The following is a 22,155-nucleotide window of genomic DNA, read 5'->3' on the forward strand; positions in this document are numbered from 1 at the left end:
TGCAGAGCACGGGCTCTAGGTGTGAGGGCTCAGTAGTTGTGGCGTGCAGGCTCAGTAGTTGTGGCGCATGGGCTTAGTCGCTCCACGGCACGTGGGATCTCCCGGATCAGGGATCGAACCTGTGTCCCCTGCGTTGCAGGTGGATTCTTAACTACTGCGCCACCAGGGAAGTCCTGTCTTTTAGTTAATTGTGTTAAAATACGCCTAACATAAAATTTACCATCAACCATTTTCAAGTGTCCAGGTTCCAGAGGTATTTAAAGCACATTCATGTTGTTGTGCGACCATCTCCACCATCACCCATTTTCGTCTTCCTAAACTGAAACTCTGTTCCCATTAAACACTAACTCCCCTCCCCCACCCCCTCCCCTCCAGCCCCTGGCCCCCACCGTCCTACCTGTCTTCATGATTTTGTTTTGCTTCTTTTTCTTGATGCAATTTAGTGGTCTGTGTTAATAAACATAGTTCATTTTCCACGTAACATCTGGTCCTGCAGACCCCTGGTGACTGGTTCTGTCATGTGCTTCTCAGTGTCCACTGGGGTCCATCCAGTCCCCTCTGACCGGACACTGGGGTGGTGTCCCTGTGTCCACTTGCCACCCACAGACACTGCCGTGAGCTGTGGGTAGACCCATGGGTATCTGCTGGGGTGAGTCCCAGAGACTTGATGCCCAGGTCATCCTTTGAAGGCTTTGGCCAAGCTGCCCTTTGGCGAAGCAGCGCCAGCCGCGTGGAGCACGCTTGTCCCTGACACCTGCCTTCTCCCGTGCCAGTCACCAAGAGACAGGCTTGGCTGCCCTTCTTCTTAAGCTTCAACATTTGTGTGTATGTGTGGGGTTTTCAGATCACTCGTGCTCAAGGTAGAAAAGTCGGGGTGCACGCCTAGACAGAGCCCGCCACCCCTGAGCCGGCCACACGTGACCTGGCTTCCCCCTTCCAGATTTCTGTTCCTTCTATAACATCCTGAAAACCTGCCGGGGCCACACCCTGGAGCGGTCGGTGTTCAGTGAGCGCACGGAGGAGTCCTCTGCTGTGCAGTATTTCCAGGTGGGTACATACTGCCTGGGCCAGGCTGCTGCCCCCGGTGGCCCCCAGAGGCCGTGCGGCACAGGGCAGGCCCACCCGGGTTCATGTCCTGGCTCTGCCCCTTACTCGCTGAGTAACCTTGGGCAGGTTTCCTCCGCTTGCTGGGCCACAGTTTCCTCATCTGTGAAACAGAGATGCCAGTGCCTGCCTACAAGGGTTGCTGGAAAGATTTGAGTGCAGGTGAAGCTCAGGTCCACAGGCATTTTGAGTAATGATAGCATAGTTACAGTGTCCTGAACACGTAGGGCATGCCAGCCACTGGCCCCAGCGCTTTGACACGTGCAGAAGCACTTGAACCCTCCCAACAACTCTAGGAGGTAAGTACTATTGTTGTCCCCATTTTACAGATGAGAAAACTGAGGCTCAGAGAGGTTAAGTGACTTGCTCCAAGTCACACAGCTATTATGCAACAGAGCCAAGATGGGAAGCCAGGTCTGCCTGATGCCAAAGCCTGTGCCCCTGCCCAGGTGCCACGCTGCCTCCCGATCGCCTGTTGTCTTACAAAGAGACCCCACAGCACCTCACCTGCCTGGCGCTCTGAGTTCTAGGGTTCTGTTTGATCCACTCCTCCACTTCTTTGGGGCCCCTAAGATGGGGCAGGTGGCCCTTGATCCCAGAACCCTGCGTGTGGCATATCCTGAGTTCTCCTGGGTGGCTTCCAGGACCAGGTATCAACCAACTGTGTCCTTTGGCCACGGTGACGGTGGTGGTGTCCTCCCTGGGGGCTGCCTCTAGCTTCCAGCTCCCTCTGCTGGAGCAGGTAGCCGGGGAGTCCAGGCCAGCAGAGGGGGTGTGGCCTCCCCAGGGAGATCTCTGCCCGAAGTGGACCTCCTCTGTCACAGGGTCGGCCAGGGCCTCGGCCATCTGTCTGCTGCGTGCCCTGTGCCATTGGCATGTCTCTGTTCCAGTTTTATGGCTACCTGTCCCAGCAGCAGAACATGATGCAGGACTACGTGCGGACAGGCACCTACCAGCGCGCGATCCTGCAGAACCACACGGACTTCAAGGACAAGGTGAGCAGGGCCGGCTGCATCCACCCTGCTGCCTTCCTCCCTCTCCCTCAGGCTCCGTGCCCGCCTCACTGGTTCAGTAGCCTCTATTTTTTTTTTCCCTTTGTTCATTGATTTTATCTTTAATTTTTTCCGATTGCAAAAGCAAAATCTACTTTTTGTAGAAGCCCAGTGTGTGTCAGATGGGCATGAAAGGCCTCTGTCATTTCCCTCCAGAATGACCACTGCCAACAGTAAAGCTCTCTTCTTCCAAAATTTTCCCTATGCGTATACCAGCATATATATTTTAGGGTTATAATCTTTTAAAAATACAGATATACAAAATAGGACTGTATTCTACATTCGCTTCCTGCAAAATACTTTTCCCCCACTTAATGTTGTGTCTTGGCATGTACTGTTAAGTTACGTGGATGTAGTGTAATCTAAGTCACTTCCCTAGGTCCTTTTAAAATCTTTTTACTGTTACCAAGTAGTGAGCAGTTGACCCTTGAACAGCATGGGTTTGAACTGCACTGGTCCACTTATATGCAGACTGTTTTCAATAGATATGAGCAACTGTGTTACACGATCCACACTTGGTTGAATCTACGGCTGCAGACCCGTAGATATGGCGGGCCAACTGTATGGTTATACTCGGATTTTCTACTGGGTGGTGGGGTTGGCGTCGTTCCTGACTCCCGCATTGTTCAAGGATCAGCTATATACTCGTGATTAAAAAGAGACCAGGGTATATATATTCGGAGGTGAAATTTTATTCTGTTCTCTTCCCATGGCCTAGAGTTTGTTTTTCCTTTTTAACCACATGAAAGCTTGTGGTTTTCTTGACATATCTAGGGGACTCTCCACATGATCCACGTGGATCTATGTCATCCGGCGCCTTGGTGATGCCCTCCCCCAGCATTGCTGAGAATCCCCTCAGGTGACTGAGCCTCCTGGTCCCAGGGCCTGAGCCCCAGAGGCTGGGGAGGAGTCATCCTCGACACAGCGGCCATCCCTAGGCCCCGGCGGCTGGCATGGGCAGCGTTGGGGCAGTACTTGGGGCCCGGGAAGCCCATGTCCCTTCAGCAAAGCCTCTTCCAGCTCTCCCAGGATGCAGATCCATTTCCTAGTTCATCTAGAGCTCTGAGAGGCACCCGAGGCCCTCCCACCCGACAGCACCAGCGCCCCTGCTGGGCGCTCGCCCTGTGCCCCACCACCGCGCCCAGAGCAGGTCTCTTTTAGCGGGTGCGCACCAGAAACGTTTATCCTGATTCTGCTTGTGCGCGGAAGCAGTCAGACGAATCCAGAGTGTGGGACAGTCTACCACACACTAGCCGGGACTCCTCCCAGAGCCTGTGCTCTGGGGCCCAGCAGCCCTGGAGAGGGCACCCGAGTGGGAGCTTTCCCCGGGCCTCTTCTCAGGTTGCGGGGTTGCCCTGTGGGGCCTGGGGTGGGAGGCTGCCCTCCTCCTGCTGGCTGTGTGGCCCTGGCCAGTTAGCCCTGCGTCTCAGTGGTTCTGCTGCGGGGCTCAGAGGTGTCCTTACCTAGGGAGCACTCATTCCCACGTGCTGCATAGACGGCGCACACCATTCCTTCTTGAATCGGGTCTGAGAGTGTGTACTGGTCTTAACATCCTAGCTGTCCTCAGAAGTCCCACTCTACCACCTTCGGATCCAAACTGCAGGCTCCTGTGGCTCTCAGAAAGCACCCTCGTGGGCAGCTGTCCGTATAGAGGGGAAGCAAGCCGCAGGGCAGAGAGCGTGCTCCGTGGGTGGGTCTGCGGGGAGGGAGTGCCCCGTGACACACACGTGTTTACGATCACGTCACTTTACCACTAATTTGTCCTCACTGCCCCCCCACCTCAGATTGTTCTTGATGTCGGCTGCGGCTCTGGGATCCTGTCGTTTTTCGCCGCCCAGGCTGGAGCGAGGAAGATCTACGCGGTGGAAGCCAGCACCATGGCCCAGCACGCCGAGGTCAGTGGCCCTCAGGGGCCCAACCTGTCTCCGTACCCCAGCTCTGTGCCTGCTCCAGCCTGGGGAAGCCAGCCCTGCTGGAAGCCCCCAGGAGACCTGACCCCTGGGTCCAGGGGAGCCTGGGAATGTCATTCTCTACTTTGGTCTCTTGCCCCTGAAACTGAGTGGTTTCAGGGGGAGGGGCTTGCTGGGCCTGAGGTAGTCTCCCTTCCATGACGGATGGTGGCCCACCGGGTTCAGGGGTGATTTGGGTCTTCAGGGGCTTGATGGACTGGTGCTTCAGGGGCTGGACTGTGCAGTCACACAGACCAGGGTGGGATCTCGGCCCGGGGCAAGCCGCCCACCTCTCTGAGCCCCACTTGAGAGGTGGATGACAACAGGATTTCCTTTTGTCAGTTGATGCTTTTTTGGCACTGAAGCCCTCATCCACAAAGTTTAAAAGCTACAAAGGTAAACAGTGAGGATGCTTCCCTCCCCGACCCCTGGCTCCCAACCACCTAGATCCCCCCCACTGGAGGGAGAGAGACGTATGTAGAAGCTCCCCAGAGCCGCTCCATGAGCCCCCATGGGCTTCTCCACCCGCCAGCTCCCACACGAACGTACACACCACCGTCTTGCACCTGGCTCTGCTCTCTTTACGATACATCTGGGATATGTCTGTGTCATCATGTAAAGAGTTTCCTCACTCTTTCTAGCGGCTGCAGAGCATCCCTTTGCCTGGACGGACCATTGTGTGTTGAGACACAGGCTGTAATGGACACTGAGGCTGCTTCTCAGTCTGTAGCACAAACGCTGCACCGAATCCCCTGTACACGTGTCCCCTCTCCATGTGAGGTTACGTCTGTAGGGCAGATTCCTAGCACTGGAATCGCTGGGTCAGAAGGTGTGTCCAGGTTTAGCTTTGGCGGCTGTAGCAAGGCCTACTTGTCCCCGTCCCCAAGGTGACATCAGGAGGCTGCGGAGCTGCAGGAGGGGTGACCCAACAGGGAGGCAGAGGGGAACCTGGTGGCCGAGTGTGGACGGAGGCCCTCCCCCGCGAGGACCCCCGTGACCCCTGTGGCTCGCCCGCCCTCAGGTCTTGGTGAAAAGTAACAACCTCACGGACCGCATCGTGGTCATCCCCGGGAAGGTGGAGGAGGTCTCACTCCCCGAGCAGGTGGACATCATCATCTCGGAGCCCATGGGCTACATGCTCTTCAACGAGCGCATGCTCGAGAGCTACCTCCACGCCAAGAAGTACCTGAGGCCCGGGGGTGAGTGTCCCTGCCGGCGCGGGCCACTGCCTGGGTGGGTGTTCCCTGGGCCCGAGGCCAGGGGTGCGCCCCCGGGGGCCCCTTCAGAGAGCCCCTGGCTGCCGCTTAGTCAGCACGGGTGTGGTTCAGCTCCCCACTGGCCTGAGCTGGCGGCCTGGGGTACAGAGGGCCTCTGGGCCTTCACCCCCACTCCCTACCCGGACCTGACCTCAGCTGGCTGGGCCCCAAACGAGGCCACGTGTCCACTTGCCCGGTCTGCTCGGTCAGGGTACGGAGGGGCTCCCCTCAGGCCCGCAGAGAGCCACTGGGCTGCCCCTGGCATCTCATGGCCCATGGGGGACAGTGTCTGGCTGGGCTGTGGTTGGAGCAGGACATGTTCTGTGGCCGGCACCTTCCTCGAGGAACTGCCCTGTCGTCTTCATTCCTAGCGTTGTAGACCTTGCCCTCAGCCTGACAGACTCCTGCGCTCATCACCATGGGGTGGGGTTGTGTGTGTGTGTGTATGTGTGTGTTTGTGAGTGGGATGGGGGTTCTTGTGCATTGGGGGGCAGCTGATGGCTGTGGTCTCCTGTCCGTGTCACTACCTGCCTGTCTGTGCTCTGGGGTCATTGGGTCACTGTTGACACCTGCTTATCTGTGTCACTGGTGGTCTGGTCTGTGCGTGGCCCTGAACATCTGCCAATGTGTCCGTTTCTCTGCTCAGTTCTGGGCACATTCTGAGTATTTCTGTACAGGAAAGGGGCTGTGTGTGTGTGTGCGTGTGGTACAAGACGACCCTCGCCAGGGCAGAGCACGGGAGGTCCGTGCACTTGCGGCCTCGTGGAGGGCAGGGGAAGAGTTGGTCTGTGGGGGAGGACCTGCCTCAAGCTCCACTCTGAGAGATGGGAGGTAGGAGGTGGATGCCATTCCCCACAGCTCTGTCCTGCGATCCAGGTGTGTGGGAAGCCAGGCTGCCCCAAGGCTTGTCCTAGACCTGCTCTCATGCTCTGCCCTGTTGATGGGCCAAGCTAGCCGGGGGGGTGGGAATTGGGGGTGGTGGTGAGCAGCAGCCCCAGCGGGGTGTGGGCTCCTCCTTACGGGATGGAAGGACAGACAGGAGTCAGGCTCCAGTGGGCAGCTGCACACTCACCCCACTGGTGAAGCAGCCTGTCCGGGATGAGGCCTGGGGCTAACCTCTTCCCCTTCAGCCTGCATGAGTGTGGCTTCATTCCATCTCAGGAAGCTCTTTCGGGGGATTAAGGGAACCCTCCCCGCAGCTGCACAGTTTTAGGTGCCTTCAGGGCTAGGGGCACTTTTCCATGATGCTCCGGGGGCTGATGGGCTCCTCCTGGGAAGGGGGCCTGGCTTGTGGCCTCTGGGCCAGTGAGCCTCTCCCTTCCCCACCCCAGTGGCTACAGCTGAAGGAAGGCTTGAGAAGGCAGATTCCCAGCACCTCAGGGACTCTTCCCTGGAATAAGAGGAGGGAGGGAGGCCCACATCTGGAGGCCAGGTGACTTGGGGCCCTAGACTCTCGAAGTAGGCGGGGCCTCCTGATCCCTGGCTCTCCTTTCTACTGGCTCCGACTCATCTGTCTGTTCCTTGAGTCCCCCTCCCATTTCAGGCCATGCAAATGGTCCACCCTGCCTGCCAGAGCCTGGGCAGTCCTGTGGTGGGGATTCAGCTGGGGCCCGTGATGCCATAGCCTGGGGCTCACCCTTGCTCTGTCCACAGCACTTTCCTTTGCTTTCCCTGCTGCACGCCTTTCCGAGAGACACTGGCTGGCTGATGGAGCAGGGCCCCTGGGGGCCTGGCCGCACCCCAGGCACTGCTTACTTACCCCTGAGGCTCTGGCAGGTGCTTTCCTGTCTCCCAGCCCTTGTAATGGGACTTGAGGCCAGGCCCTCCTGCCTCCCCGGCTAGCTGTACAGGTTTAGTAAGGAGGTGTATGTCATGTATTCAGTGGGCCACTGGCAGAGTAGGTGCTCAGTATCTCTTCATTGCATGAGTGCATGAATGAGTGAATGATGAGTGAGAGGCTGGGAAGGTCCAGAGCTGGGGTCCTGGGGCCCTTTGGAGCCTCTGCCAGGTCCTGCTGGATGTCCCACCCTGACGCCAGCACCCCTCCGTGCCCCCACTCCCAGGAAACATGTTCCCCACCATTGGTGATGTCCACCTCGCACCCTTCACGGATGAACAGCTCTACATGGAGCAGTTCACCAAGGCCAACTTCTGGTGAGTGTGCCCCTGGGTGTCCTGCCTTCTCAGGGATGGCCCCACCTTTCTCTTATTCCTTATCCTCAGTAGGACCTAAAAGACTTGGGCTGGATGAGGGCCAGCTGGGAGAGAAGGCAGGCTGCCCCAACTGTGTCCTGCTGCTGGTGACCTTGCCATGGGGGGCTGGGGCTTTCTGCAGGTACCAGCCATCCTTCCATGGAGTGGACCTGTCAGCTCTCCGAGGTGCTGCGGTGGACGAGTATTTCCGGCAGCCTGTGGTGGTGAGTGGGGGCACCCAGGGCACTCACTACCACAGTAGCACTGGGCATGGCCCTCCTCTGGGGTGACAGGAGAGGGGCATGGGCTTTCCTGTAAGGCCTTATGCAAGCTGTGCAGCACTAGGCAGGCCACCGTTGCTCTCTGAGCTTCTGCCCCTGCACGGAGCTCTCACACAGGGATGTTGGGAATTAAGTAGCAATGCATGTAGAGTGCTTAGCGCATAGTAAGCATGCAGTAACGTGTTTACTGTCATTAGATAAATTGATCCTTGGTGAACTGATTTTATTTGATTGATTTTAATTATTGAGATTTTTGAACTGATGTATAGACCCATGGTTCAAAAATCAAAGAAGTATAAAAGTGGAAAACCTCCCTACTTCCATTTCCAGCCACACAGTTCTTTTTCCTATAGACAAACAGTCTTTGTTGTGTATTTTTCTAGAAGTCTTATATCTAAATGTGTGTATACAAATATACATATTTTAACCTTTTTTCCTTTCAAAGTATAGCATAATCAATACATTGTTCTGTCTTAGTCTGTGTTCAGAGGATATACACTGTATGATTTTGGTCCTTTGATATTTGTTGAGAGCTGCTTTATGCCCAGTATGTGGTCTCTCTTGGTTTATGTTCCCTCTGTACTTGAGAAAAATGTATACCAATCACTTGTTGTGTACATTGTTATATTAATATCAGTTTGGTCACATTTGTTAATCATGTTGGTCAAGTCTTCTCTATCTCTGTTTTTTTTGGTCTGCTTTTCCTATCTATTACTGATTGTAGATTTATTTTTCCGTTTAGTTCTGATAGTTTTTGCCTTATTTTTTTTGACATTACTATTAGGTGCATACAGGTTTAGGATTATTTTTATATCTTCCTGTTGGATTGATCCTTTTGTCACTATAACAAGTGTCTTTTCTTATCTCTAGTAGTACTTCTTGCCTTACAGTCTTTTATTTTTTTTATTTTTTTTTATTTATGGCTGCATTGGGTCTTTGTTGCTGCACGCGGCTTTCTCTAGTTGCAGTGAGCGGGAGCTACTCTTCGTTGTGGTGCGTGGGCTTCTTATTGCGGTGGCTTCTCTTGTTGCAGAGCACGGGCTCTACAGCGCACGGGCTCAGTAGTTGTGGTGCACGGGCTTAGTTGCTCTGCGGCATGTGGGATCTTCCCGGCCCAGGGCTTGAACCCGTGTCTGCTGCACTGGCAGGCAGATTCTTAACCACCGCACCACCACAGAAGTCCTTACAGTCTATTTTTTTCTGACAATAGTTTAACTACTCAGGCTTTCTTTGGTTAATCTTTATAGGATACATACTTTTCATCCTTCTTCTTTCAGCCTTTTTATAACCTTATTACTTAAGATTTACCTCATGTAAATATCATATATTTGGGTTTTGTTTTTTAACCAGATTGACAGATTTTTGTCTTTTAATTAGAATATTTAGACCATTTAATGTGACTACAGGTCTTTATGGCTATAAATCTATCATTTTAGTATTTTTTTTAAATTAATTAATTAATTTATTTATTTATGGCTGTGTTGGGTCTTCGTTTCTGTGCGAGGGCTCTCTCTAGTTGTGGCAAGCGGGGGCCACTCTTCATCGCGGTGCGCGGGCCTCTCACTATCGCGGCCTCTCTTGTTGCGGAGCACAGGCTCCAGACGCGCAGGCTCAGCAATTGTGGCTCACGGGCCTAGTTGCTCCGCGGCATGTGGGATCTTCCCAGACCAGGGCTTGAACCCGTGTCCCCTGCATTGGCAGGCAGATTCTCAACCACTGCGCCACCAGGGAAGCCCCATTTTAGTATTTTTCTATTTATCCTATTGTTTCTTTTTAACTCTTGCTTTCTTTTGTTTTAATAAGGTATATATTATTTTTCCCCCTCTTGATTGTCTTTCACTAGTTTTGGGAGACTCTAGGGCAGCATCTCTCTCTTTTTTTTTTAATTAATTATTTATTTTTGGTTACGTTGGATCTTTGTTGCTGCGCGCGGGCTTTCTGTAGTTGCAGCGAGCGGGGGCTACCCTTCATTGCGGTGTGCTGGCTTCTCTCGTTGCAGAGCATGGGCTCTAGGTGCATGGGGTTTCAGTAGTTGTGGCTCGCGGGCTCAGTAGTTGTGGTGCATGGGCTTAGTTGCTCCGCGGCATGTGGGATCTTCCCGGACCAGGGCTCGAACCCATGTCCCCTGCGTTGGCAGGAGGACTCTTAACCGCTGCGCCACCAGGGAAGCCCAGCATCTCTTTAAACACTACCTCTGCCCCATTCTCTTTCTTCTTTTGGAACTCTGATTATGTATACATTAGACCTTTTCACCATTTCTCAGATGATTCTTATACTCTTTTCTATACTTATACTTTTCTATCCCACTTGCATAATTTTCATGTTTTCTCCTTATCCATCTCCCAGTTCCAATCCTCTCATCACTATGTCTAATCTGAATTTCTTTTTTGTTTTTGGAAGAAAAAATTTTTTTGTGTGATGAGAATTTTTAGGATTTACTCTCCTAACAACTTGCATGTATAACGTACAGTAGAGTTAATTATATTTATCATGGTGTACACCCCATCCCTAGTACTTACCTTATAACTAGAAGTTTGTAGTTCCTTTTGACTGCCTATCCAACTCCTCCTTCCCCCTTGGTTTTCTGAAATTTCAGTTCTAGTTTCATTTTGCTTATTTTTTTATTATTTCAGTTCTCTGTGAAATTTGTTCACCTTTTTTCCTTAAACATGTTAATTCTAAGTCTCTGATCACTTTTAGTATCTGGATAAGTGGTAAGTGTATTTCTGTTTTTTCTTTTCTTGGTTTTTGGTACTTTGGTTCTGTCTCTTGGTATGCCTGGTCATTGAATGCCAGAATGAAAAATTATAGAGGCTCTGGATGATGTTTTTCTTTCCAAGGATTCGTTTTTGTTCAGGCAAGAAGCCATAATGACAGATTACCTTGGTCCTATGAGGCATTTAAGACATTTGGAGGTTGCTTTTCAGACTCTGCTTAACTGGCATATCGCCTGGCTTCCCTGTAAGGCAGCAGTTATCAAACATTTTCATCTCAGGACCCTTTTACATTCTCAAAAATGTAGGATTCCAAAGAAGTTTTGTGTGCATTGTATTGATTGATGTACTGTCAATATCTATTGACATTAAAAACTAAACCCAAGAAATTTTAAAATACACATTAATTTAAGGATAACAATAAAAACCCATTACATGTTAACATAAATAGCATTTTTAAAAAGAAAACTATTTTGCAAAACTTTTCAGCAAGAATTAGCGACATTTTAAATTTGCAAATCTCTTTAATGGCTGGCTTAGCAGAAGACAGTTGGATTCTGCTTCTGCATTCAATCTGTTGTGGTATCACAGGTGAGTGAATGAATGAAAAGGGCAGAAAACAGTGTTATATCAGGAAAATAGTTTTGACCTTGAGGGTGCTCTGGAAGGGACCACATTTTGAGAACCGCTGCTTTAGGGCATAGTCTTCATGGTCTTGGTGAGCCTGGTGGTTCACAGGGCCCCTTGTTCCAGCCTCCGAGCACCAACATAGTGCTATACCTTTCATTAGCTTTTTAATCTCATAGAAGCAGCTTTCTGCTTGATTTCCCTACCCCCATCCCACATGTAGCTCAGGAATTGGCAAATGCCACGAAGTGAAATCACGTGCAGACTGTCCACCTCGAATTTCCACATTTCCGTTTTCTTTAGCATCTTGGCCCCTTGACTGCTAGCTGCCTTGGTAATCCCAAGCCCCCATTTTGCTTTCCCCACCCAGGGACGCTGCTGAAAGGCCCCATCCCAAGGGGAAAGGCACAGGCCGAAAAGCATCTCTCCTCTCTCTAGGATCTTGGCCCCAAAGCTGTGGCTGCTGTGGTCGCTCTCCAGTGATTTCAGACAACTGGGGTTTTTTTCCTTTGTTTTTTATTCAGTTTGTATAGTTCTTGGCAGGAGTGTTAGTCTGATAAGAAATCTCCGTCATGGCTGGGAGTGGACGTCAGTGCAGTTCTCTTTTTTTGTGTGTGTGTGAACTTAACGGTTTATCTTAGAGATCTTTCCCCATCATAAACAGCCTCTTCATTCTTTTTCATGTACATAATCTTTTATCGTTGGGCCATTACTTGTTTCATTAGATAGTTTCCAGTGTGTCATTACTATAGGCAATCTGTAACTCCATGTGTAAGTTTGTACATGTGCACATAGATCTGTAGGTTAAAATCCCAGAAGTGGAACTGCCAAGTCTTTAATGCAGATGAATGGTTGTCATTTTGCGAGCTGTCACCTAATTGCCCTCCATTGTGTTGTACCAATTCCCCCTCCCCCCAGCATGTCTGAGAAGGGTAAACTGGTTTTAGCTGAATGGTCTAGAAGCCATGGCCAGACTCAGGACTTCACCCCGTGCCTGAAGTCAGGTCACACCTCTGATCTCTCCCAGGACACATTTGACATCCGGATCCTGATGGCCAAGTCTGTCAAGTACACGGTGAACTTCTTAGAAGCCAAAGAAGGAGATTTGCACAGGTACCGGCACCTATGCCCCGTCCTCCTGGGCCTGGCTCCTGCCAGAGGTCAAGGCTGCAGCCAGCTCTCTCAGGCAGAATTCTCCTCCCCAGGGCAGGCGGGCAGGACCCTCGAGACTCAGCACCCGGGTACCCCTCTTCTCTCCTGGCAGCCCCTGTTCAGCTTCCCCAGCAATCACTGCCCTTTGCCTTTCAGGATAGAAATCCCATTCAAATTCCACATGCTGCATTCTGGGCTGGTTCACGGTCTGGCCTTCTGGTTTGACGTCGCTTTCATTGGCTCCATGTGAGTGTAACAGGGCAGAGCAGGTAGCCCCTGCCCCTGGCCCCAGGGACTTGCCTGCAGTTGGGAAGCCCAGGCCTGGCTGGCTCAGATGATGAACTGGGGGCTGCGAGGGCAGGACCCGACTCCTCTGGGCTCTACTGTTTCTTCCAAAGGCAGTGGACACTGGCCTTCAAGCAGTAGGCTGTTGTGGCGGGGTGGGTGTCTACCCTGTTCTGAGTGACTGTTCTTCACGGGACCTGACTGTGTCTCTTGGCATGTATGTCAGGGTGAGTGGGTGCCCCATAGCTGTGGGGCTATGTGTTAACTTCCTGGACAGCCAACCTGTCTCGGCTCCCGGGCCCCAGGTGAGACCTGGGTGGCGGGGCACAGATGCCTGGGGAGAACTCAGGGTGCACAAGGTGGGGGCCGCAGCCCGGGCAAACATGTGCCTCTTCCTGCTTGGCAGAATGACCGTGTGGCTGTCCACGGCCCCGACGGAGCCCCTGACCCACTGGTACCAGGTCCGGTGCCTGTTCCAGTCACCACTGTTCGCCAAGGCCGGGGACACGCTCTCAGGGACATGTCTGCTTATTGCCAACAAAAGGTGTGAGCTGCTGGCCGGGGCTGGGGGAGGCAGGGGTCCAGTCCATCCACGCAGCCGGCTCATGGCCGGCCCCTCCTGCCTTCTCTACAGACAGAGCTATGATATCAGTATTGTGGCCCAGGTAGACCAGACAGGCTCCAAATCCAGTAACCTCCTGGATCTGAAAAACCCCTTCTTCAGGTAGGATGGGCCCTTGGCCTGCACGCGGTGGGAGGGGGCGTGCCCCTCCTCGCCTGCAGCCCCTCAGCCCTGTCGACCGGTCCGTCTGTGTCGCAGATACACAGGCACGACGCCCTCCCCGCCGCCTGGCTCTCACTACACATCCCCCTCGGAGAACATGTGGAACACCGGCAGCACCTACAACCTCAGCAGTGGGATGGCCGTGGCTGGTGAGCAGGCCCGCGCGTGGGTGGGGCAGGTGCCAGCGTCACTTCCTGGACATACCTGCCGGTGCTTCCTGAGTAAACGCTGGCAGTTCTGGCCCCTTGAATCCCTGCCCAGGACACTGTCCCCCGCCCCTGACATCTCCCTCCCCGGCACAGGGATGCCGACCGCCTATGACCTGAGCAGTGTTATCGCCGGCGGCTCCAGCGTGGGCCACAACAACCTGATTCCTTTAGGTGAGCGCACAGGGGGTGGGTGCGCTGGGGGCGAGCTCAGGCCTTCGGCCTCACCCCCTCTTCTTCTTCCTGGGGGTTGAGGTCCCCCGTGCCGTTCCTCTCTGCCTCGCTCTGCCAGCACCGCGCCCACCCTCCCCACATCCGAGTGTGAGCACCTGCTACGCCGGGCACGTGGGCTGGGCGGGCTGGGGGCGGTGACGCCATCTCCTTTCCTTCCTTCCTTCCTCTTGCTGCGCAGCCAACACGGGGATTGTCAATCACACCCACTCCCGGATGGGCTCCATAATGAGCACGGGGATTGTCCAAGGTAACGGTGGGCGGGGGGAGCAGGGTCCCGCGGGTGTGAGGGTGCCCACCGCCAGGCGCCCGCCTGCCCTCTCGCCTGCGCTCTCTCTCTCTGACTCTGCCGTGGGTCTGGGCGGGCGAGGGGGCAGAGCTGGCCCCTCAGTGCCCACACCCTGCCCCACAGGGTCCTCCGGCGCCCAGGGCAGCAGCGGCGGCAGCTCCAGCGCCCACTACGCGGTCAACAGCCAGTTCACCATGGGCGGCCCCGCCATCTCGATGGCCTCACCCATGTCCATCCCAACCAACACCATGCACTACGGGAGCTAGGGCCCTCCGGCGTGGAACGGACTGACAGCACCAGGAAACCAAATGAAGACCCTGCCCACCCCCCCTCCACCCGGGTGGCTCTCACCCTTGTACCGGAGAAGCCCAAACACCCGCTCACAGCCCTCTTTGCTACGGGAACTTGAACACTTTTTTACACGATGTTACCGCCGCCCCCAGCCCGCTGCCCGCCCACATCTTGGCCCTGAGCGCGTGTCGCTGCCATATTTTACACACGATCATGTTGTGGGAGCCCTGTTACCCGCTCCTGCCCTCTCCACCCTGACCTGGGTTTGAAATCTTCTGTAACAGGTGTGTCCAGGCCTGACAGCTGCAGGCCTGGCAGGGAGGGAGGGGAGCAGCTGCCGCCCGCCCCCACCCCAATCCCCCGGCCCCTCAGGCCTGCCCCCTGCCTGTCTCCAGTGGGAAGGCAGTCCTGGCCAGGTGGGGCCTCCCCTTCAACTACCAGGCCTTGGTCACAATGGGCGTGACATGCTGCTTTTTTTAATTTTATTTTTTTACGAAAAGAACCAGTGTCAATCCACAGACCCTCCGAGACATCAGGCCGGCCGGGCCGAGCCAGCAGCCCCTCTCCCCGACTCAGAGGCTCAGTGGCGAGGGGCAGCCCTGCCGAGTCTTCAGGATGCGGCAGGGCCGGGCCTCTGGAGCCCCTCGGCCCCCTCCCACCAAAGGGTTCACCTCACACTTGAATGTACAACCCACCCGGCTGTCGGGAAGGCCCTCCGTCCTCGGCCCCTGCCACTTGCTGCTGTCGTGTCCCTGAGCCCCTGCAGGTCCCACACCCACACCAAGAGCTAGGTGGCCCCGTGGGCCCTGGGGGGAAGGGTCACTGTCAGCCGCTTGAGCAGACACAGAAACCTCAAGGGTCTGTCGTGGAAGGCATCCTTTTTCCTTGTAGCTAACGTTAGGCCTCTGTATCCCCTTCAGTATTTGTAGATGCTCCAGTCCCTACTACTATGATGGCATTTTGGTCCCTCCCCAGCCTGGGAAGGGGCCTTGCAGGGACCTCTCCAAAAAAAAAAAAAAAAAAAGAAAAAAACAAATAAACAAGGAAATGTATGTTTCAGCACAGGCAATTTTCTTCTACTTCTGCTCCCCGTTTCTAACACCCCCAAACTCGGATGTGGTGGAGCTCAGGCTAGGCCCAAGGCCCACTAACTGGGCCCCCCAGGAAGAGCAGGCACAGCCGAGGCTGGGGTGGCCCCCTGTGCTGCCCGCCTATCCTGGCAGGTGGCCTGTGGGGCAATGGCTGCCCTGGAAGCTCCCTGCTCTGCCTCTCTCCCGCCTTTATATAAATTCTCTGAATCACCTTTGCATAGAAAATAAAAGTGTTTGCTTTGTAAGAAAAGTCTGGAAAGTAGCAAAATCATCTCGAGGTCTCAGGGGAGCCTTCAGTCACCGTCTGGGAGCAGGGCAGGCAGAGGTGCCCCCTTTTGTTGGGCCTGAAAGAGAGAAACTCCTAGGAGTGGCCTCATGACTTCTAACCTTGGGATGGGGGCCGGGGACCCCCTCAGCTACAGCTGGAAACAGTTCCTCACCTGTGGGCTCCAGCCTTCCTAGGCTGCTGCGGACCTTGGCGGGAGCGGTGACAGTAGTACGGTTGGGGGCTGAGATGTGGCCTGGTGGGGAGGTGCCGTGGGCTCCGGAGGCAGCGGCTGGAAGAAGTAAAACTGAACCGAGAGAGCCCTGGGTCAGCATCAGAGCCAGCAAGCCAACCCCCCACCCCAGGCCCAGCCTGTGACCACCCCAGCCCGGTACCTTACAGCCCGTGGCCAGGAGGGCGTGGAGCAGCACCACCACGGAGAGCAGCAGCACAGCCGCCAACCGGGTGTCCTCACGGACGACGGGCCAGAGGGTGAACACCAGGCCCGCAGCTGACAGGGCCAGGGCCAGGGCCCCGGAGAGCCACTGCAGCCATGGGACAGGGATGAGCCACAGGACCTGGGGACGACACAGGCAGCTGGCTACCAGGTTGTCCCCATGGCGCCCGGGGCCCACCCGTCCCTGAGCCCCACTCACCACAGTGGGGATGAAGACAAAGAGGGAGTAGCCATAGACGCACACCGTCTCCAGGAAGGTGTAAGGCCCCACGCGCTCCCGGACACCCTTGCGCCACTGCAGGAAGCCCCACAGCGCCAGCGGCACGAGCCACGCGTAGCAGTAGATGGCGGTGCCGGCCACGGTCACTGCGGGCAAGGCAGGTAATCGCCCCCAGGCCACGGCACCACCCCCCCACCCCCACTAGGTACCAGGCCTTGCCCACTTCGCTTACCTTTGTGGAACTGGGGGCTGTAGTGGATGGAGGGGTCCCTCCTCTGGGCCAGCACCAGGGTCAGGTTGCCGGTGACGGCCAAGACGAAGGCCAGTGTGGCACAGATCCAGAAGGGGCCTGCGGGCGGGGCATGCTCAGGGTCCCAGGGTGGGACCTCCCAGGACAGGTGACTTGTCCCATCTTGTCCCAGCCTCTTCCCAAGCTCCGGGCTGCCTCCACCCCCCGCCACCCCCCCATCGACCCAACTCATCGACCCGGCGTCACACCAGTGACAAACTGGTGGCTGAATCCAGTGCTGGCGCCCAGCACTCATCGTTCTTGGCCTCTCGATGGCCTTTGACATAGCTGACGCCCTCCTTCTGGAAACACTCTCCATGTGGTTTCCAGGACTTTACGTTTTTGCTTTTGTCTCATCTCACTGGCAACTCCTCAACCTTTTTGACTCCCTGAGCTCTTTAACAGCAGGGAGCTGGCCCGGGGCCCAGTCTTCAAACCTCTTCTCTGCATTCATTCACCCCTTGTGTGATCTCGTTCAACCTCAGGGCCTTATGCCACCTCTGTGCCAACGACCCCCAAATGTCTCAAGTCTGGGCCTCTGCCCTGAACCTGCGGCTCCTATTCAATGTTCCCACTCCACCCCACCACACTCACCCTTTCCCCTCGAGTCGCCCACCTTTCCGCATCAGTAAATAGCAACTCCCACTTTCTGGTAGTCCAGCCAAAAACTCTGGAGCCTCCTTATCTCCTCTCCTTCCACCCCACATCTGACGTGTTGGCTTCATCTTTTTTTTTTTTTTTTTTTGGCCGTACGTGGGCCTGTCGCTGTTGCGGCCTCTCCCGTTGCGGAGCACAGGCTCCGGACGCGCAGGTCCAGCGGCCATGGCTCACGGGCCCAGCCGCTCTGTGACATATGGGATCCTCCCAGACCGGGGCACGAACCCGTGTCCCCTGCATCGGCAGGCAGACTCTCAACCACTGTGCCACCAGGGAAGCCCCTGGCTTCATCTTTGACGTATGCCAGAATCCAACACCCGGCGCTCTCCACCCCAGGCCAGGCCCATCATCCCACGCTGCACCTCAGCAGTCGCCTCCTCCCTGGTCTCCCAGCTTCTGCCCTCCCCCCACCCCGCCCCCGCCCCAGGCTCAGAGCACCTAAGGACACTTAACTAAGATCCCTTCTCACCACAGCATAGGAGGCCTATGTGATCTGTCCTGTCACCTCTGTGGCCTCCTGGCAGCTCACTCCGGTCCAATGACAGTGCTGCCCTGCAGTGCAGGCCTGTTTCCACCACATCCCACTTCTGTAATGTTCTTCCCCGGGGTCTCCCCACACCCCGCCGTGACACCAACCAGGCTTATTCTCTCACCCTCCTCAGAGGGGTCTTCCCTGACCAACCCGTGTGCAATCGCAATTCCCATCCTCTAAACCCCGTGCTTCTCTTCCTAGCCCCAGCGCCCTCCGCAGCCTCATTTGGCTCTATCTCCCTGAACAGAGTGTAAGTTTCACGCTCACCATGAACGATTCTGCTTTGTTCTCAGCTGTATACTGGCGCCTGGCACTCAGTCCACGTTTGCTCAGTGAATAATCGAATGAGCTGAATGCACAACCGCACTCACCGTACAGGTCTGGCCGATTCCGCAGATGGTGCCGTACAAAGTTGTGGCCGGGCCGGGGCAGCAGCGAGCCTTTGATCCGGTCCAGGACCTGGGGGGGCAAGGCCGGGGCCTAGGATGGAAGCCCTCCTGGGGCTCCTCACCACCCAGGAGGAAAGGGGTCAAGCTCCTTAGGGGCTCCTGTCTTCCTATGGCCTGGAGCCCGCCCCTTCCCTGGGCAGCCCCCACTCAATATCCCAGTGTCCCACCACTCTGAAGGACGCTTCAGGGCCTGCCATCTTCTTCTTTGCTTCCTCTGCCTCCAGCTTGGCTGCCCCGGACTCCCCTTTCGGCTCTCTCCCCCCACCCCATTAACAGTCGTCAACAAGTCCTAGTCCTGGGCGTTCTCCTTCCCCCATCTCTCCCAACGTGTTCCCTACTCCGCAGCCCTGGTTTATTACCATCTCCCACCCTGGCCTGGGGCCTCCGATCCATGTTCCATGCTACTCAAGCCTCTCCTGCTCTAAACCCTTCCATGACTCCCCAGGACCCTTAGGATAAAACCCAGATTCCTTAATATAGCTCATGAGGCCCTTGGTGATCTGGCTTCTCTCCGCCAGTCCCCCACCTCACTCTCCAGCCTGAGTGACAGGTAGCCTCTGCAGTAGTGTGTGCCTTCTCTCACCTTTGATCCTCCACATGTGCTGTTCCCTGTGCCTGGAACATACTTATGCTTCCCTCCACTCCGCCTGGCTAGGTCTACCTTCTCCTCTAAGTCTCAGCAAATTCCTCACCTCCTCCAGTGGGCCCTTCCCTAACCCACCATATCACTTGTGTCCCCCACGTTCCCAAGAGTCCCGGTCACGCCACATCCTTGCAGCACACACAGTCACACCTACCAGCCTGGGTAGGAGCTCTTGTTCTCCCAGGTGCATATTGCCAGCACTTGCCCAGGGCCTGGTGCACAAGAAGTGCTCGGTGACTAGTGGCTGAACCCCAAGCGTGACTCCAAGTCCCATCCCACCAGCTTTCCCGGCCTGACCTGTGAGGTGTCCACGTCAAAGAAGGTCTGATAGTAGCCAAAGGTCCAGAAACTAGGCTGCTGCTTCTCCTCCTGTAGGAGCTGCACAGTGCAGGCTTTCAGCGCTCAGCGGGTGGCAGGGGTGGGTGGTAGGGACAAGAGGCAGGGCACAGGGACTTATGGGACTCACCGCGGTCTTGTCACTCTCCTCCACCTCGTCCTCAGCTCCGTAGCTGCCACCTGAGTCCATGGCCACAGCCACGTGCTGCTGGGGGACCAGCTGATCACCTCTGGTGGTGGCCTCATTTGGGGTCTGGGCCAGCAGATTAGTAGCTTCCTCGAACTCTGTCGAGAAGGCATATGGGACACAGGCATATTTGGGAGTCAAGACAATTTGGTTTCGGGGCTTCCCTGGTGGCGCAGTGGTTAAGAATCCGCCTGCCAATGCAGGGGACATGGGTTCGATCCCTGGTACGGGGAGATCCCACATGCCGCGGAGCAGCTAAGCCCGTGCGCCACAACTACTGAGCCCATGCGCCACAACTACTGAAGCCCACGCGCCTAGAACCCGTGCTCCGCAACAAGAGAAGCCACCGCAATGAGAAGCCTGCGCACTGCAGCGAAGAGTAGCCCCCGCTCGCCGCAACTAGAGAAAGCCCGTGCGCGGCAACGAAGACCCAACGCAACCAAGATAAATAAATAAATAAATAAATAAATTTATCAAAAACAAAACAATTTGGTTTTGCCCACTGCTCATCTGGACAAAACAATTTGGTTTTGCCCACTGCTCATCTGGGGGCCAGCGGTAACCGTGACCACCTGGGTGTTCACCCCCAACTCAGGGCACGTCTTCCTCAACTCTGGTAAGTGGGAAGGAGGTGTGTCCCCTCCCTTCTAACATGGGCCCGCAATTGAGGGCTGATCCTGGAATGAGGTAGAGGCTCGGGTTTGAGGCCTGAGTTTAGGGCGGAAGCGGGATTCCATTTAGAGATGGGTTTCATGCCTGGGTCGGCGTTCACAGCTGACTGGGGTTCGGGTTAGATCTGAGTTGGAACCTGGATGGGAGGTTCAGGCCAGCGGAGGGGGCAGGAGTCGGGCCCGGTCGCGGATGCACTCACCGTGGAAGGCCAGCTCGTCTGCCGCTGCCATGGTCGCTCAGGGCCGTCACCGCATCCCGCTCTGAGGACAGAGGCCAATCAGGCCCGCCCCCGACCTCTCTCGGGGCCCCTCCTGGAGGCTAGCCTCACCCCCGAGCCCGGTCTGGCGGCTAACGCACCCACCGGGGCGTGAACTCGCCGCTCCTGCCCCACAGGTGCACCCACGGCCCCCTCACCTGCGGCTACATCAACCGGCGGGGCCCGGGCTCTCTCTGCGCCTGCGCAACCCGCCTGCCAGCCACAGACGACCGTACTCCGATCTGACAGGAACATCCGGCGTCGGTCCGTATTCTACCCTCTTCCGATGGGAAGCCACTTCCGGCAGTGTTGACGCTTGCGCAGAAGAGACTCCCCGGGCCTTCTGCTTTGCCTACCTGGCGTTTCTCTTCGGAGTACGGACGCAAAGCCGGAAGACAATGGCGGCGGCCGTTCTGAAGAGATTTTGGCTCCGAAGCCGTGGAGAGACTGGTGACACTGTGGCTGCAAAGCCCGGCGTGTGGGCACGGTTGGGTGAGTAGCGGCGGGAGGCGGCGGGGTGGGCGGCCGCAGCGGCCGGACCGCCCTCATCGCGCTTTTCTCCCCTCAGGCGCCTGGGCCCGCGCGCTGCTCCGGGACTATGCTGAGGCCTGCGGGGACGCGGCGGCGGCGGCGAGGGCCCGACCCGTGCGGGCGGCCGTGTACGTGGGGCTGCTGGGTGGCGCGGCGGCCTGCTGCGCCCTCGCGCCGAGCGAGGCGGCCTTTGAGGAGGCGCTGCTCGACGCGTCGGGGACCCTCCTGCTGTTGGCGCCCGCCACGCGCAACCGCGACTCGGAGGCGTTCGTGCAACGGCTGCTCTGGCTGCGGGGTCGCGGCTGCCTGCGCCACGTGAGCCTGGGTCTCTGCTCGCTGGTGTACGAGGCGCCCTTCGACGCCCAGGCCAGCCTCTACCAGGCCCGCTGCCGCTACCTGCAGCCCCGCTGGGTCGACTTCCCGGACCGGATCCTGGATGTGGGCTTCGTGGGCCGCTGGTGGGTGCTGGGGACCCGGATGCGCGACTGCGACATCAACGACGACGAGTTTCTGCACCTGCCGGCACATCTGCGCGTCGTCGGGCCCCACCAGCTGCACTCGGAGGCCAACGAGCGGCTCTTCGACGAGAAGTTCAAGCCCGTGGTGCTCACCGACGATCAGGTGGACCAGGCGCTGTGGGAGGAGCAGGTCTTGCAGAAGGAGAAGAAGGACCAGCTCGCCCTGAGCCAGGCCGACCCGCTGGTGCCGTCGGAAGTCGCGAGATGAAACCCAGACCAGCCTGGGTCCCGATCGGGCTCTGAGCCCCGGCAGACTGTTGGCCCGGGATTGTGCAGTTGGTGCGAGGGAGCCTCAGACGCCGAGTGACGGAAATAAATTATTTGCACTGTTCTCTCCCTGCGTTTTCACAAAATCCGGGGCCTCCCTCTCACCTGTTGATTGTGAGCTGACGCTAATTCAGAGCCTCCTTGGTCTAGGAGTTGGGGAGAGCAGAGCGGCAGGCCATGTCACGTTTAGCACTGCCAGAGTTAGCAAGGAGCATTAGACCGAAATAAGCCTTTTTTCACTGGGCTTCACAGCCTGAGGTATCACAGTTGTTAGGTAACTCCCAAGCTCTACTAAGAACTTTGAGACTGACCTGGAATAGGTGAAGTGCCCTCTCCACACCTCACATTCTTTCTCTGTAAACAGGAGCACA

The 22,155-nt window shown here is 56.2% G+C and overlaps 3 protein-coding genes across 3 annotated transcripts in view; 2 read left to right on the top strand and 1 right to left on the bottom strand.

Annotated features, from left to right (window-relative positions):
- CARM1 (coactivator associated arginine methyltransferase 1) overlaps positions 1-14,389 on the top strand; it is a gene marked incomplete at both ends in the record, with an annotated part of 40,461 nt that extends 26,072 nt beyond the window's left edge. The window contains 14 exons of the mRNA XM_079702576.1: positions 941-1,047; positions 1,995-2,099; positions 3,941-4,051; positions 5,127-5,304; positions 7,425-7,515; positions 7,697-7,778; positions 12,204-12,289; positions 12,485-12,574; positions 13,020-13,157; positions 13,248-13,337; positions 13,434-13,546; positions 13,700-13,777; positions 14,016-14,084; positions 14,247-14,389. Coding sequence (XP_079558702.1) covers positions 941-1,047; positions 1,995-2,099; positions 3,941-4,051; positions 5,127-5,304; positions 7,425-7,515; positions 7,697-7,778; positions 12,204-12,289; positions 12,485-12,574; positions 13,020-13,157; positions 13,248-13,337; positions 13,434-13,546; positions 13,700-13,777; positions 14,016-14,084; positions 14,247-14,389 — 1,481 coding nt within the window. The remainder of the gene's footprint in view (positions 1-940; positions 1,048-1,994; positions 2,100-3,940; positions 4,052-5,126; positions 5,305-7,424; positions 7,516-7,696; positions 7,779-12,203; positions 12,290-12,484; positions 12,575-13,019; positions 13,158-13,247; positions 13,338-13,433; positions 13,547-13,699; positions 13,778-14,015; positions 14,085-14,246) is intronic.
- A 56-nt stretch (positions 14,390-14,445) lies between these two features.
- On the bottom strand, positions 14,446-20,677 carry YIPF2 (Yip1 domain family member 2). Its single transcript, XM_079703813.1, has 10 exons — positions 20,627-20,677; positions 20,412-20,472; positions 19,484-19,638; positions 19,315-19,395; positions 18,297-18,384; positions 16,680-16,796; positions 16,427-16,593; positions 16,166-16,348; positions 15,946-16,077; positions 14,446-15,849 (listed from the first exon to the last, which is right to left on the bottom strand). The coding sequence occupies exons 2-9, from the start codon at positions 20,440-20,442 to the stop codon at positions 15,964-15,966; spliced, it is 936 nt and encodes a 311-aa protein (XP_079559939.1). The 5' UTR covers positions 20,443-20,472; positions 20,627-20,677; the 3' UTR covers positions 14,446-15,849; positions 15,946-15,963.
- Positions 20,678-20,818: 141 nt separating this feature from the next.
- Positions 20,819-21,848, top strand: TIMM29 (translocase of inner mitochondrial membrane 29). The gene is made up of 2 exons (XM_079703383.1): positions 20,819-20,960; positions 21,037-21,848. Exons 1-2 carry the CDS (start codon positions 20,867-20,869, stop codon positions 21,723-21,725), a joined length of 783 nt encoding a protein of 260 aa, XP_079559509.1. The 5' UTR covers positions 20,819-20,866; the 3' UTR covers positions 21,726-21,848.
- Positions 21,849-22,155: the final 307 nt, after the last annotated feature.

Source organism: Hyperoodon ampullatus, assembly GCF_949752795.1.
Source record: "Hyperoodon ampullatus genome assembly, chromosome: 4".
Lineage (NCBI taxonomy): Eukaryota > Metazoa > Chordata > Mammalia > Artiodactyla > Ziphiidae > Hyperoodon > Hyperoodon ampullatus.

What these genes read in the sequence shown, in the direction of transcription:
- YIPF2 (XM_079703813.1), bottom strand. Translation starts at nt 20,442, where the DNA reads ATGGCAGCGGCAGACGAGCTGGCCTTCCACG. An exon ending in AGGAGAGTGACAAGACCGCG is followed by an intron (nt 19,396 to 19,483) that starts GTGAGTCCCATA and finishes TGCACTGTGCAG; the next exon opens with CTCCTACAGGAGGAGAAGCA. An exon ending in CAGCCCCCAGTTCCACAAAG is followed by an intron (nt 16,594 to 16,679) that starts GTAAGCGAAGTG and finishes CCTTGCCCGCAG; the next exon opens with TGACCGTGGCCGGCACCGCC.
- TIMM29 (XM_079703383.1), top strand. Translation starts at nt 20,867, where the DNA reads ATGGCGGCGGCCGTTCTGAAGAGATTTTGGCTCCGAAGCCGTGGAGAG. An exon ending in CGGCGTGTGGGCACGGTTGG is followed by an intron (nt 20,961 to 21,036) that starts GTGAGTAGCGGC and finishes TTCTCCCCTCAG; the next exon opens with GCGCCTGGGCCCGCGCGCTG.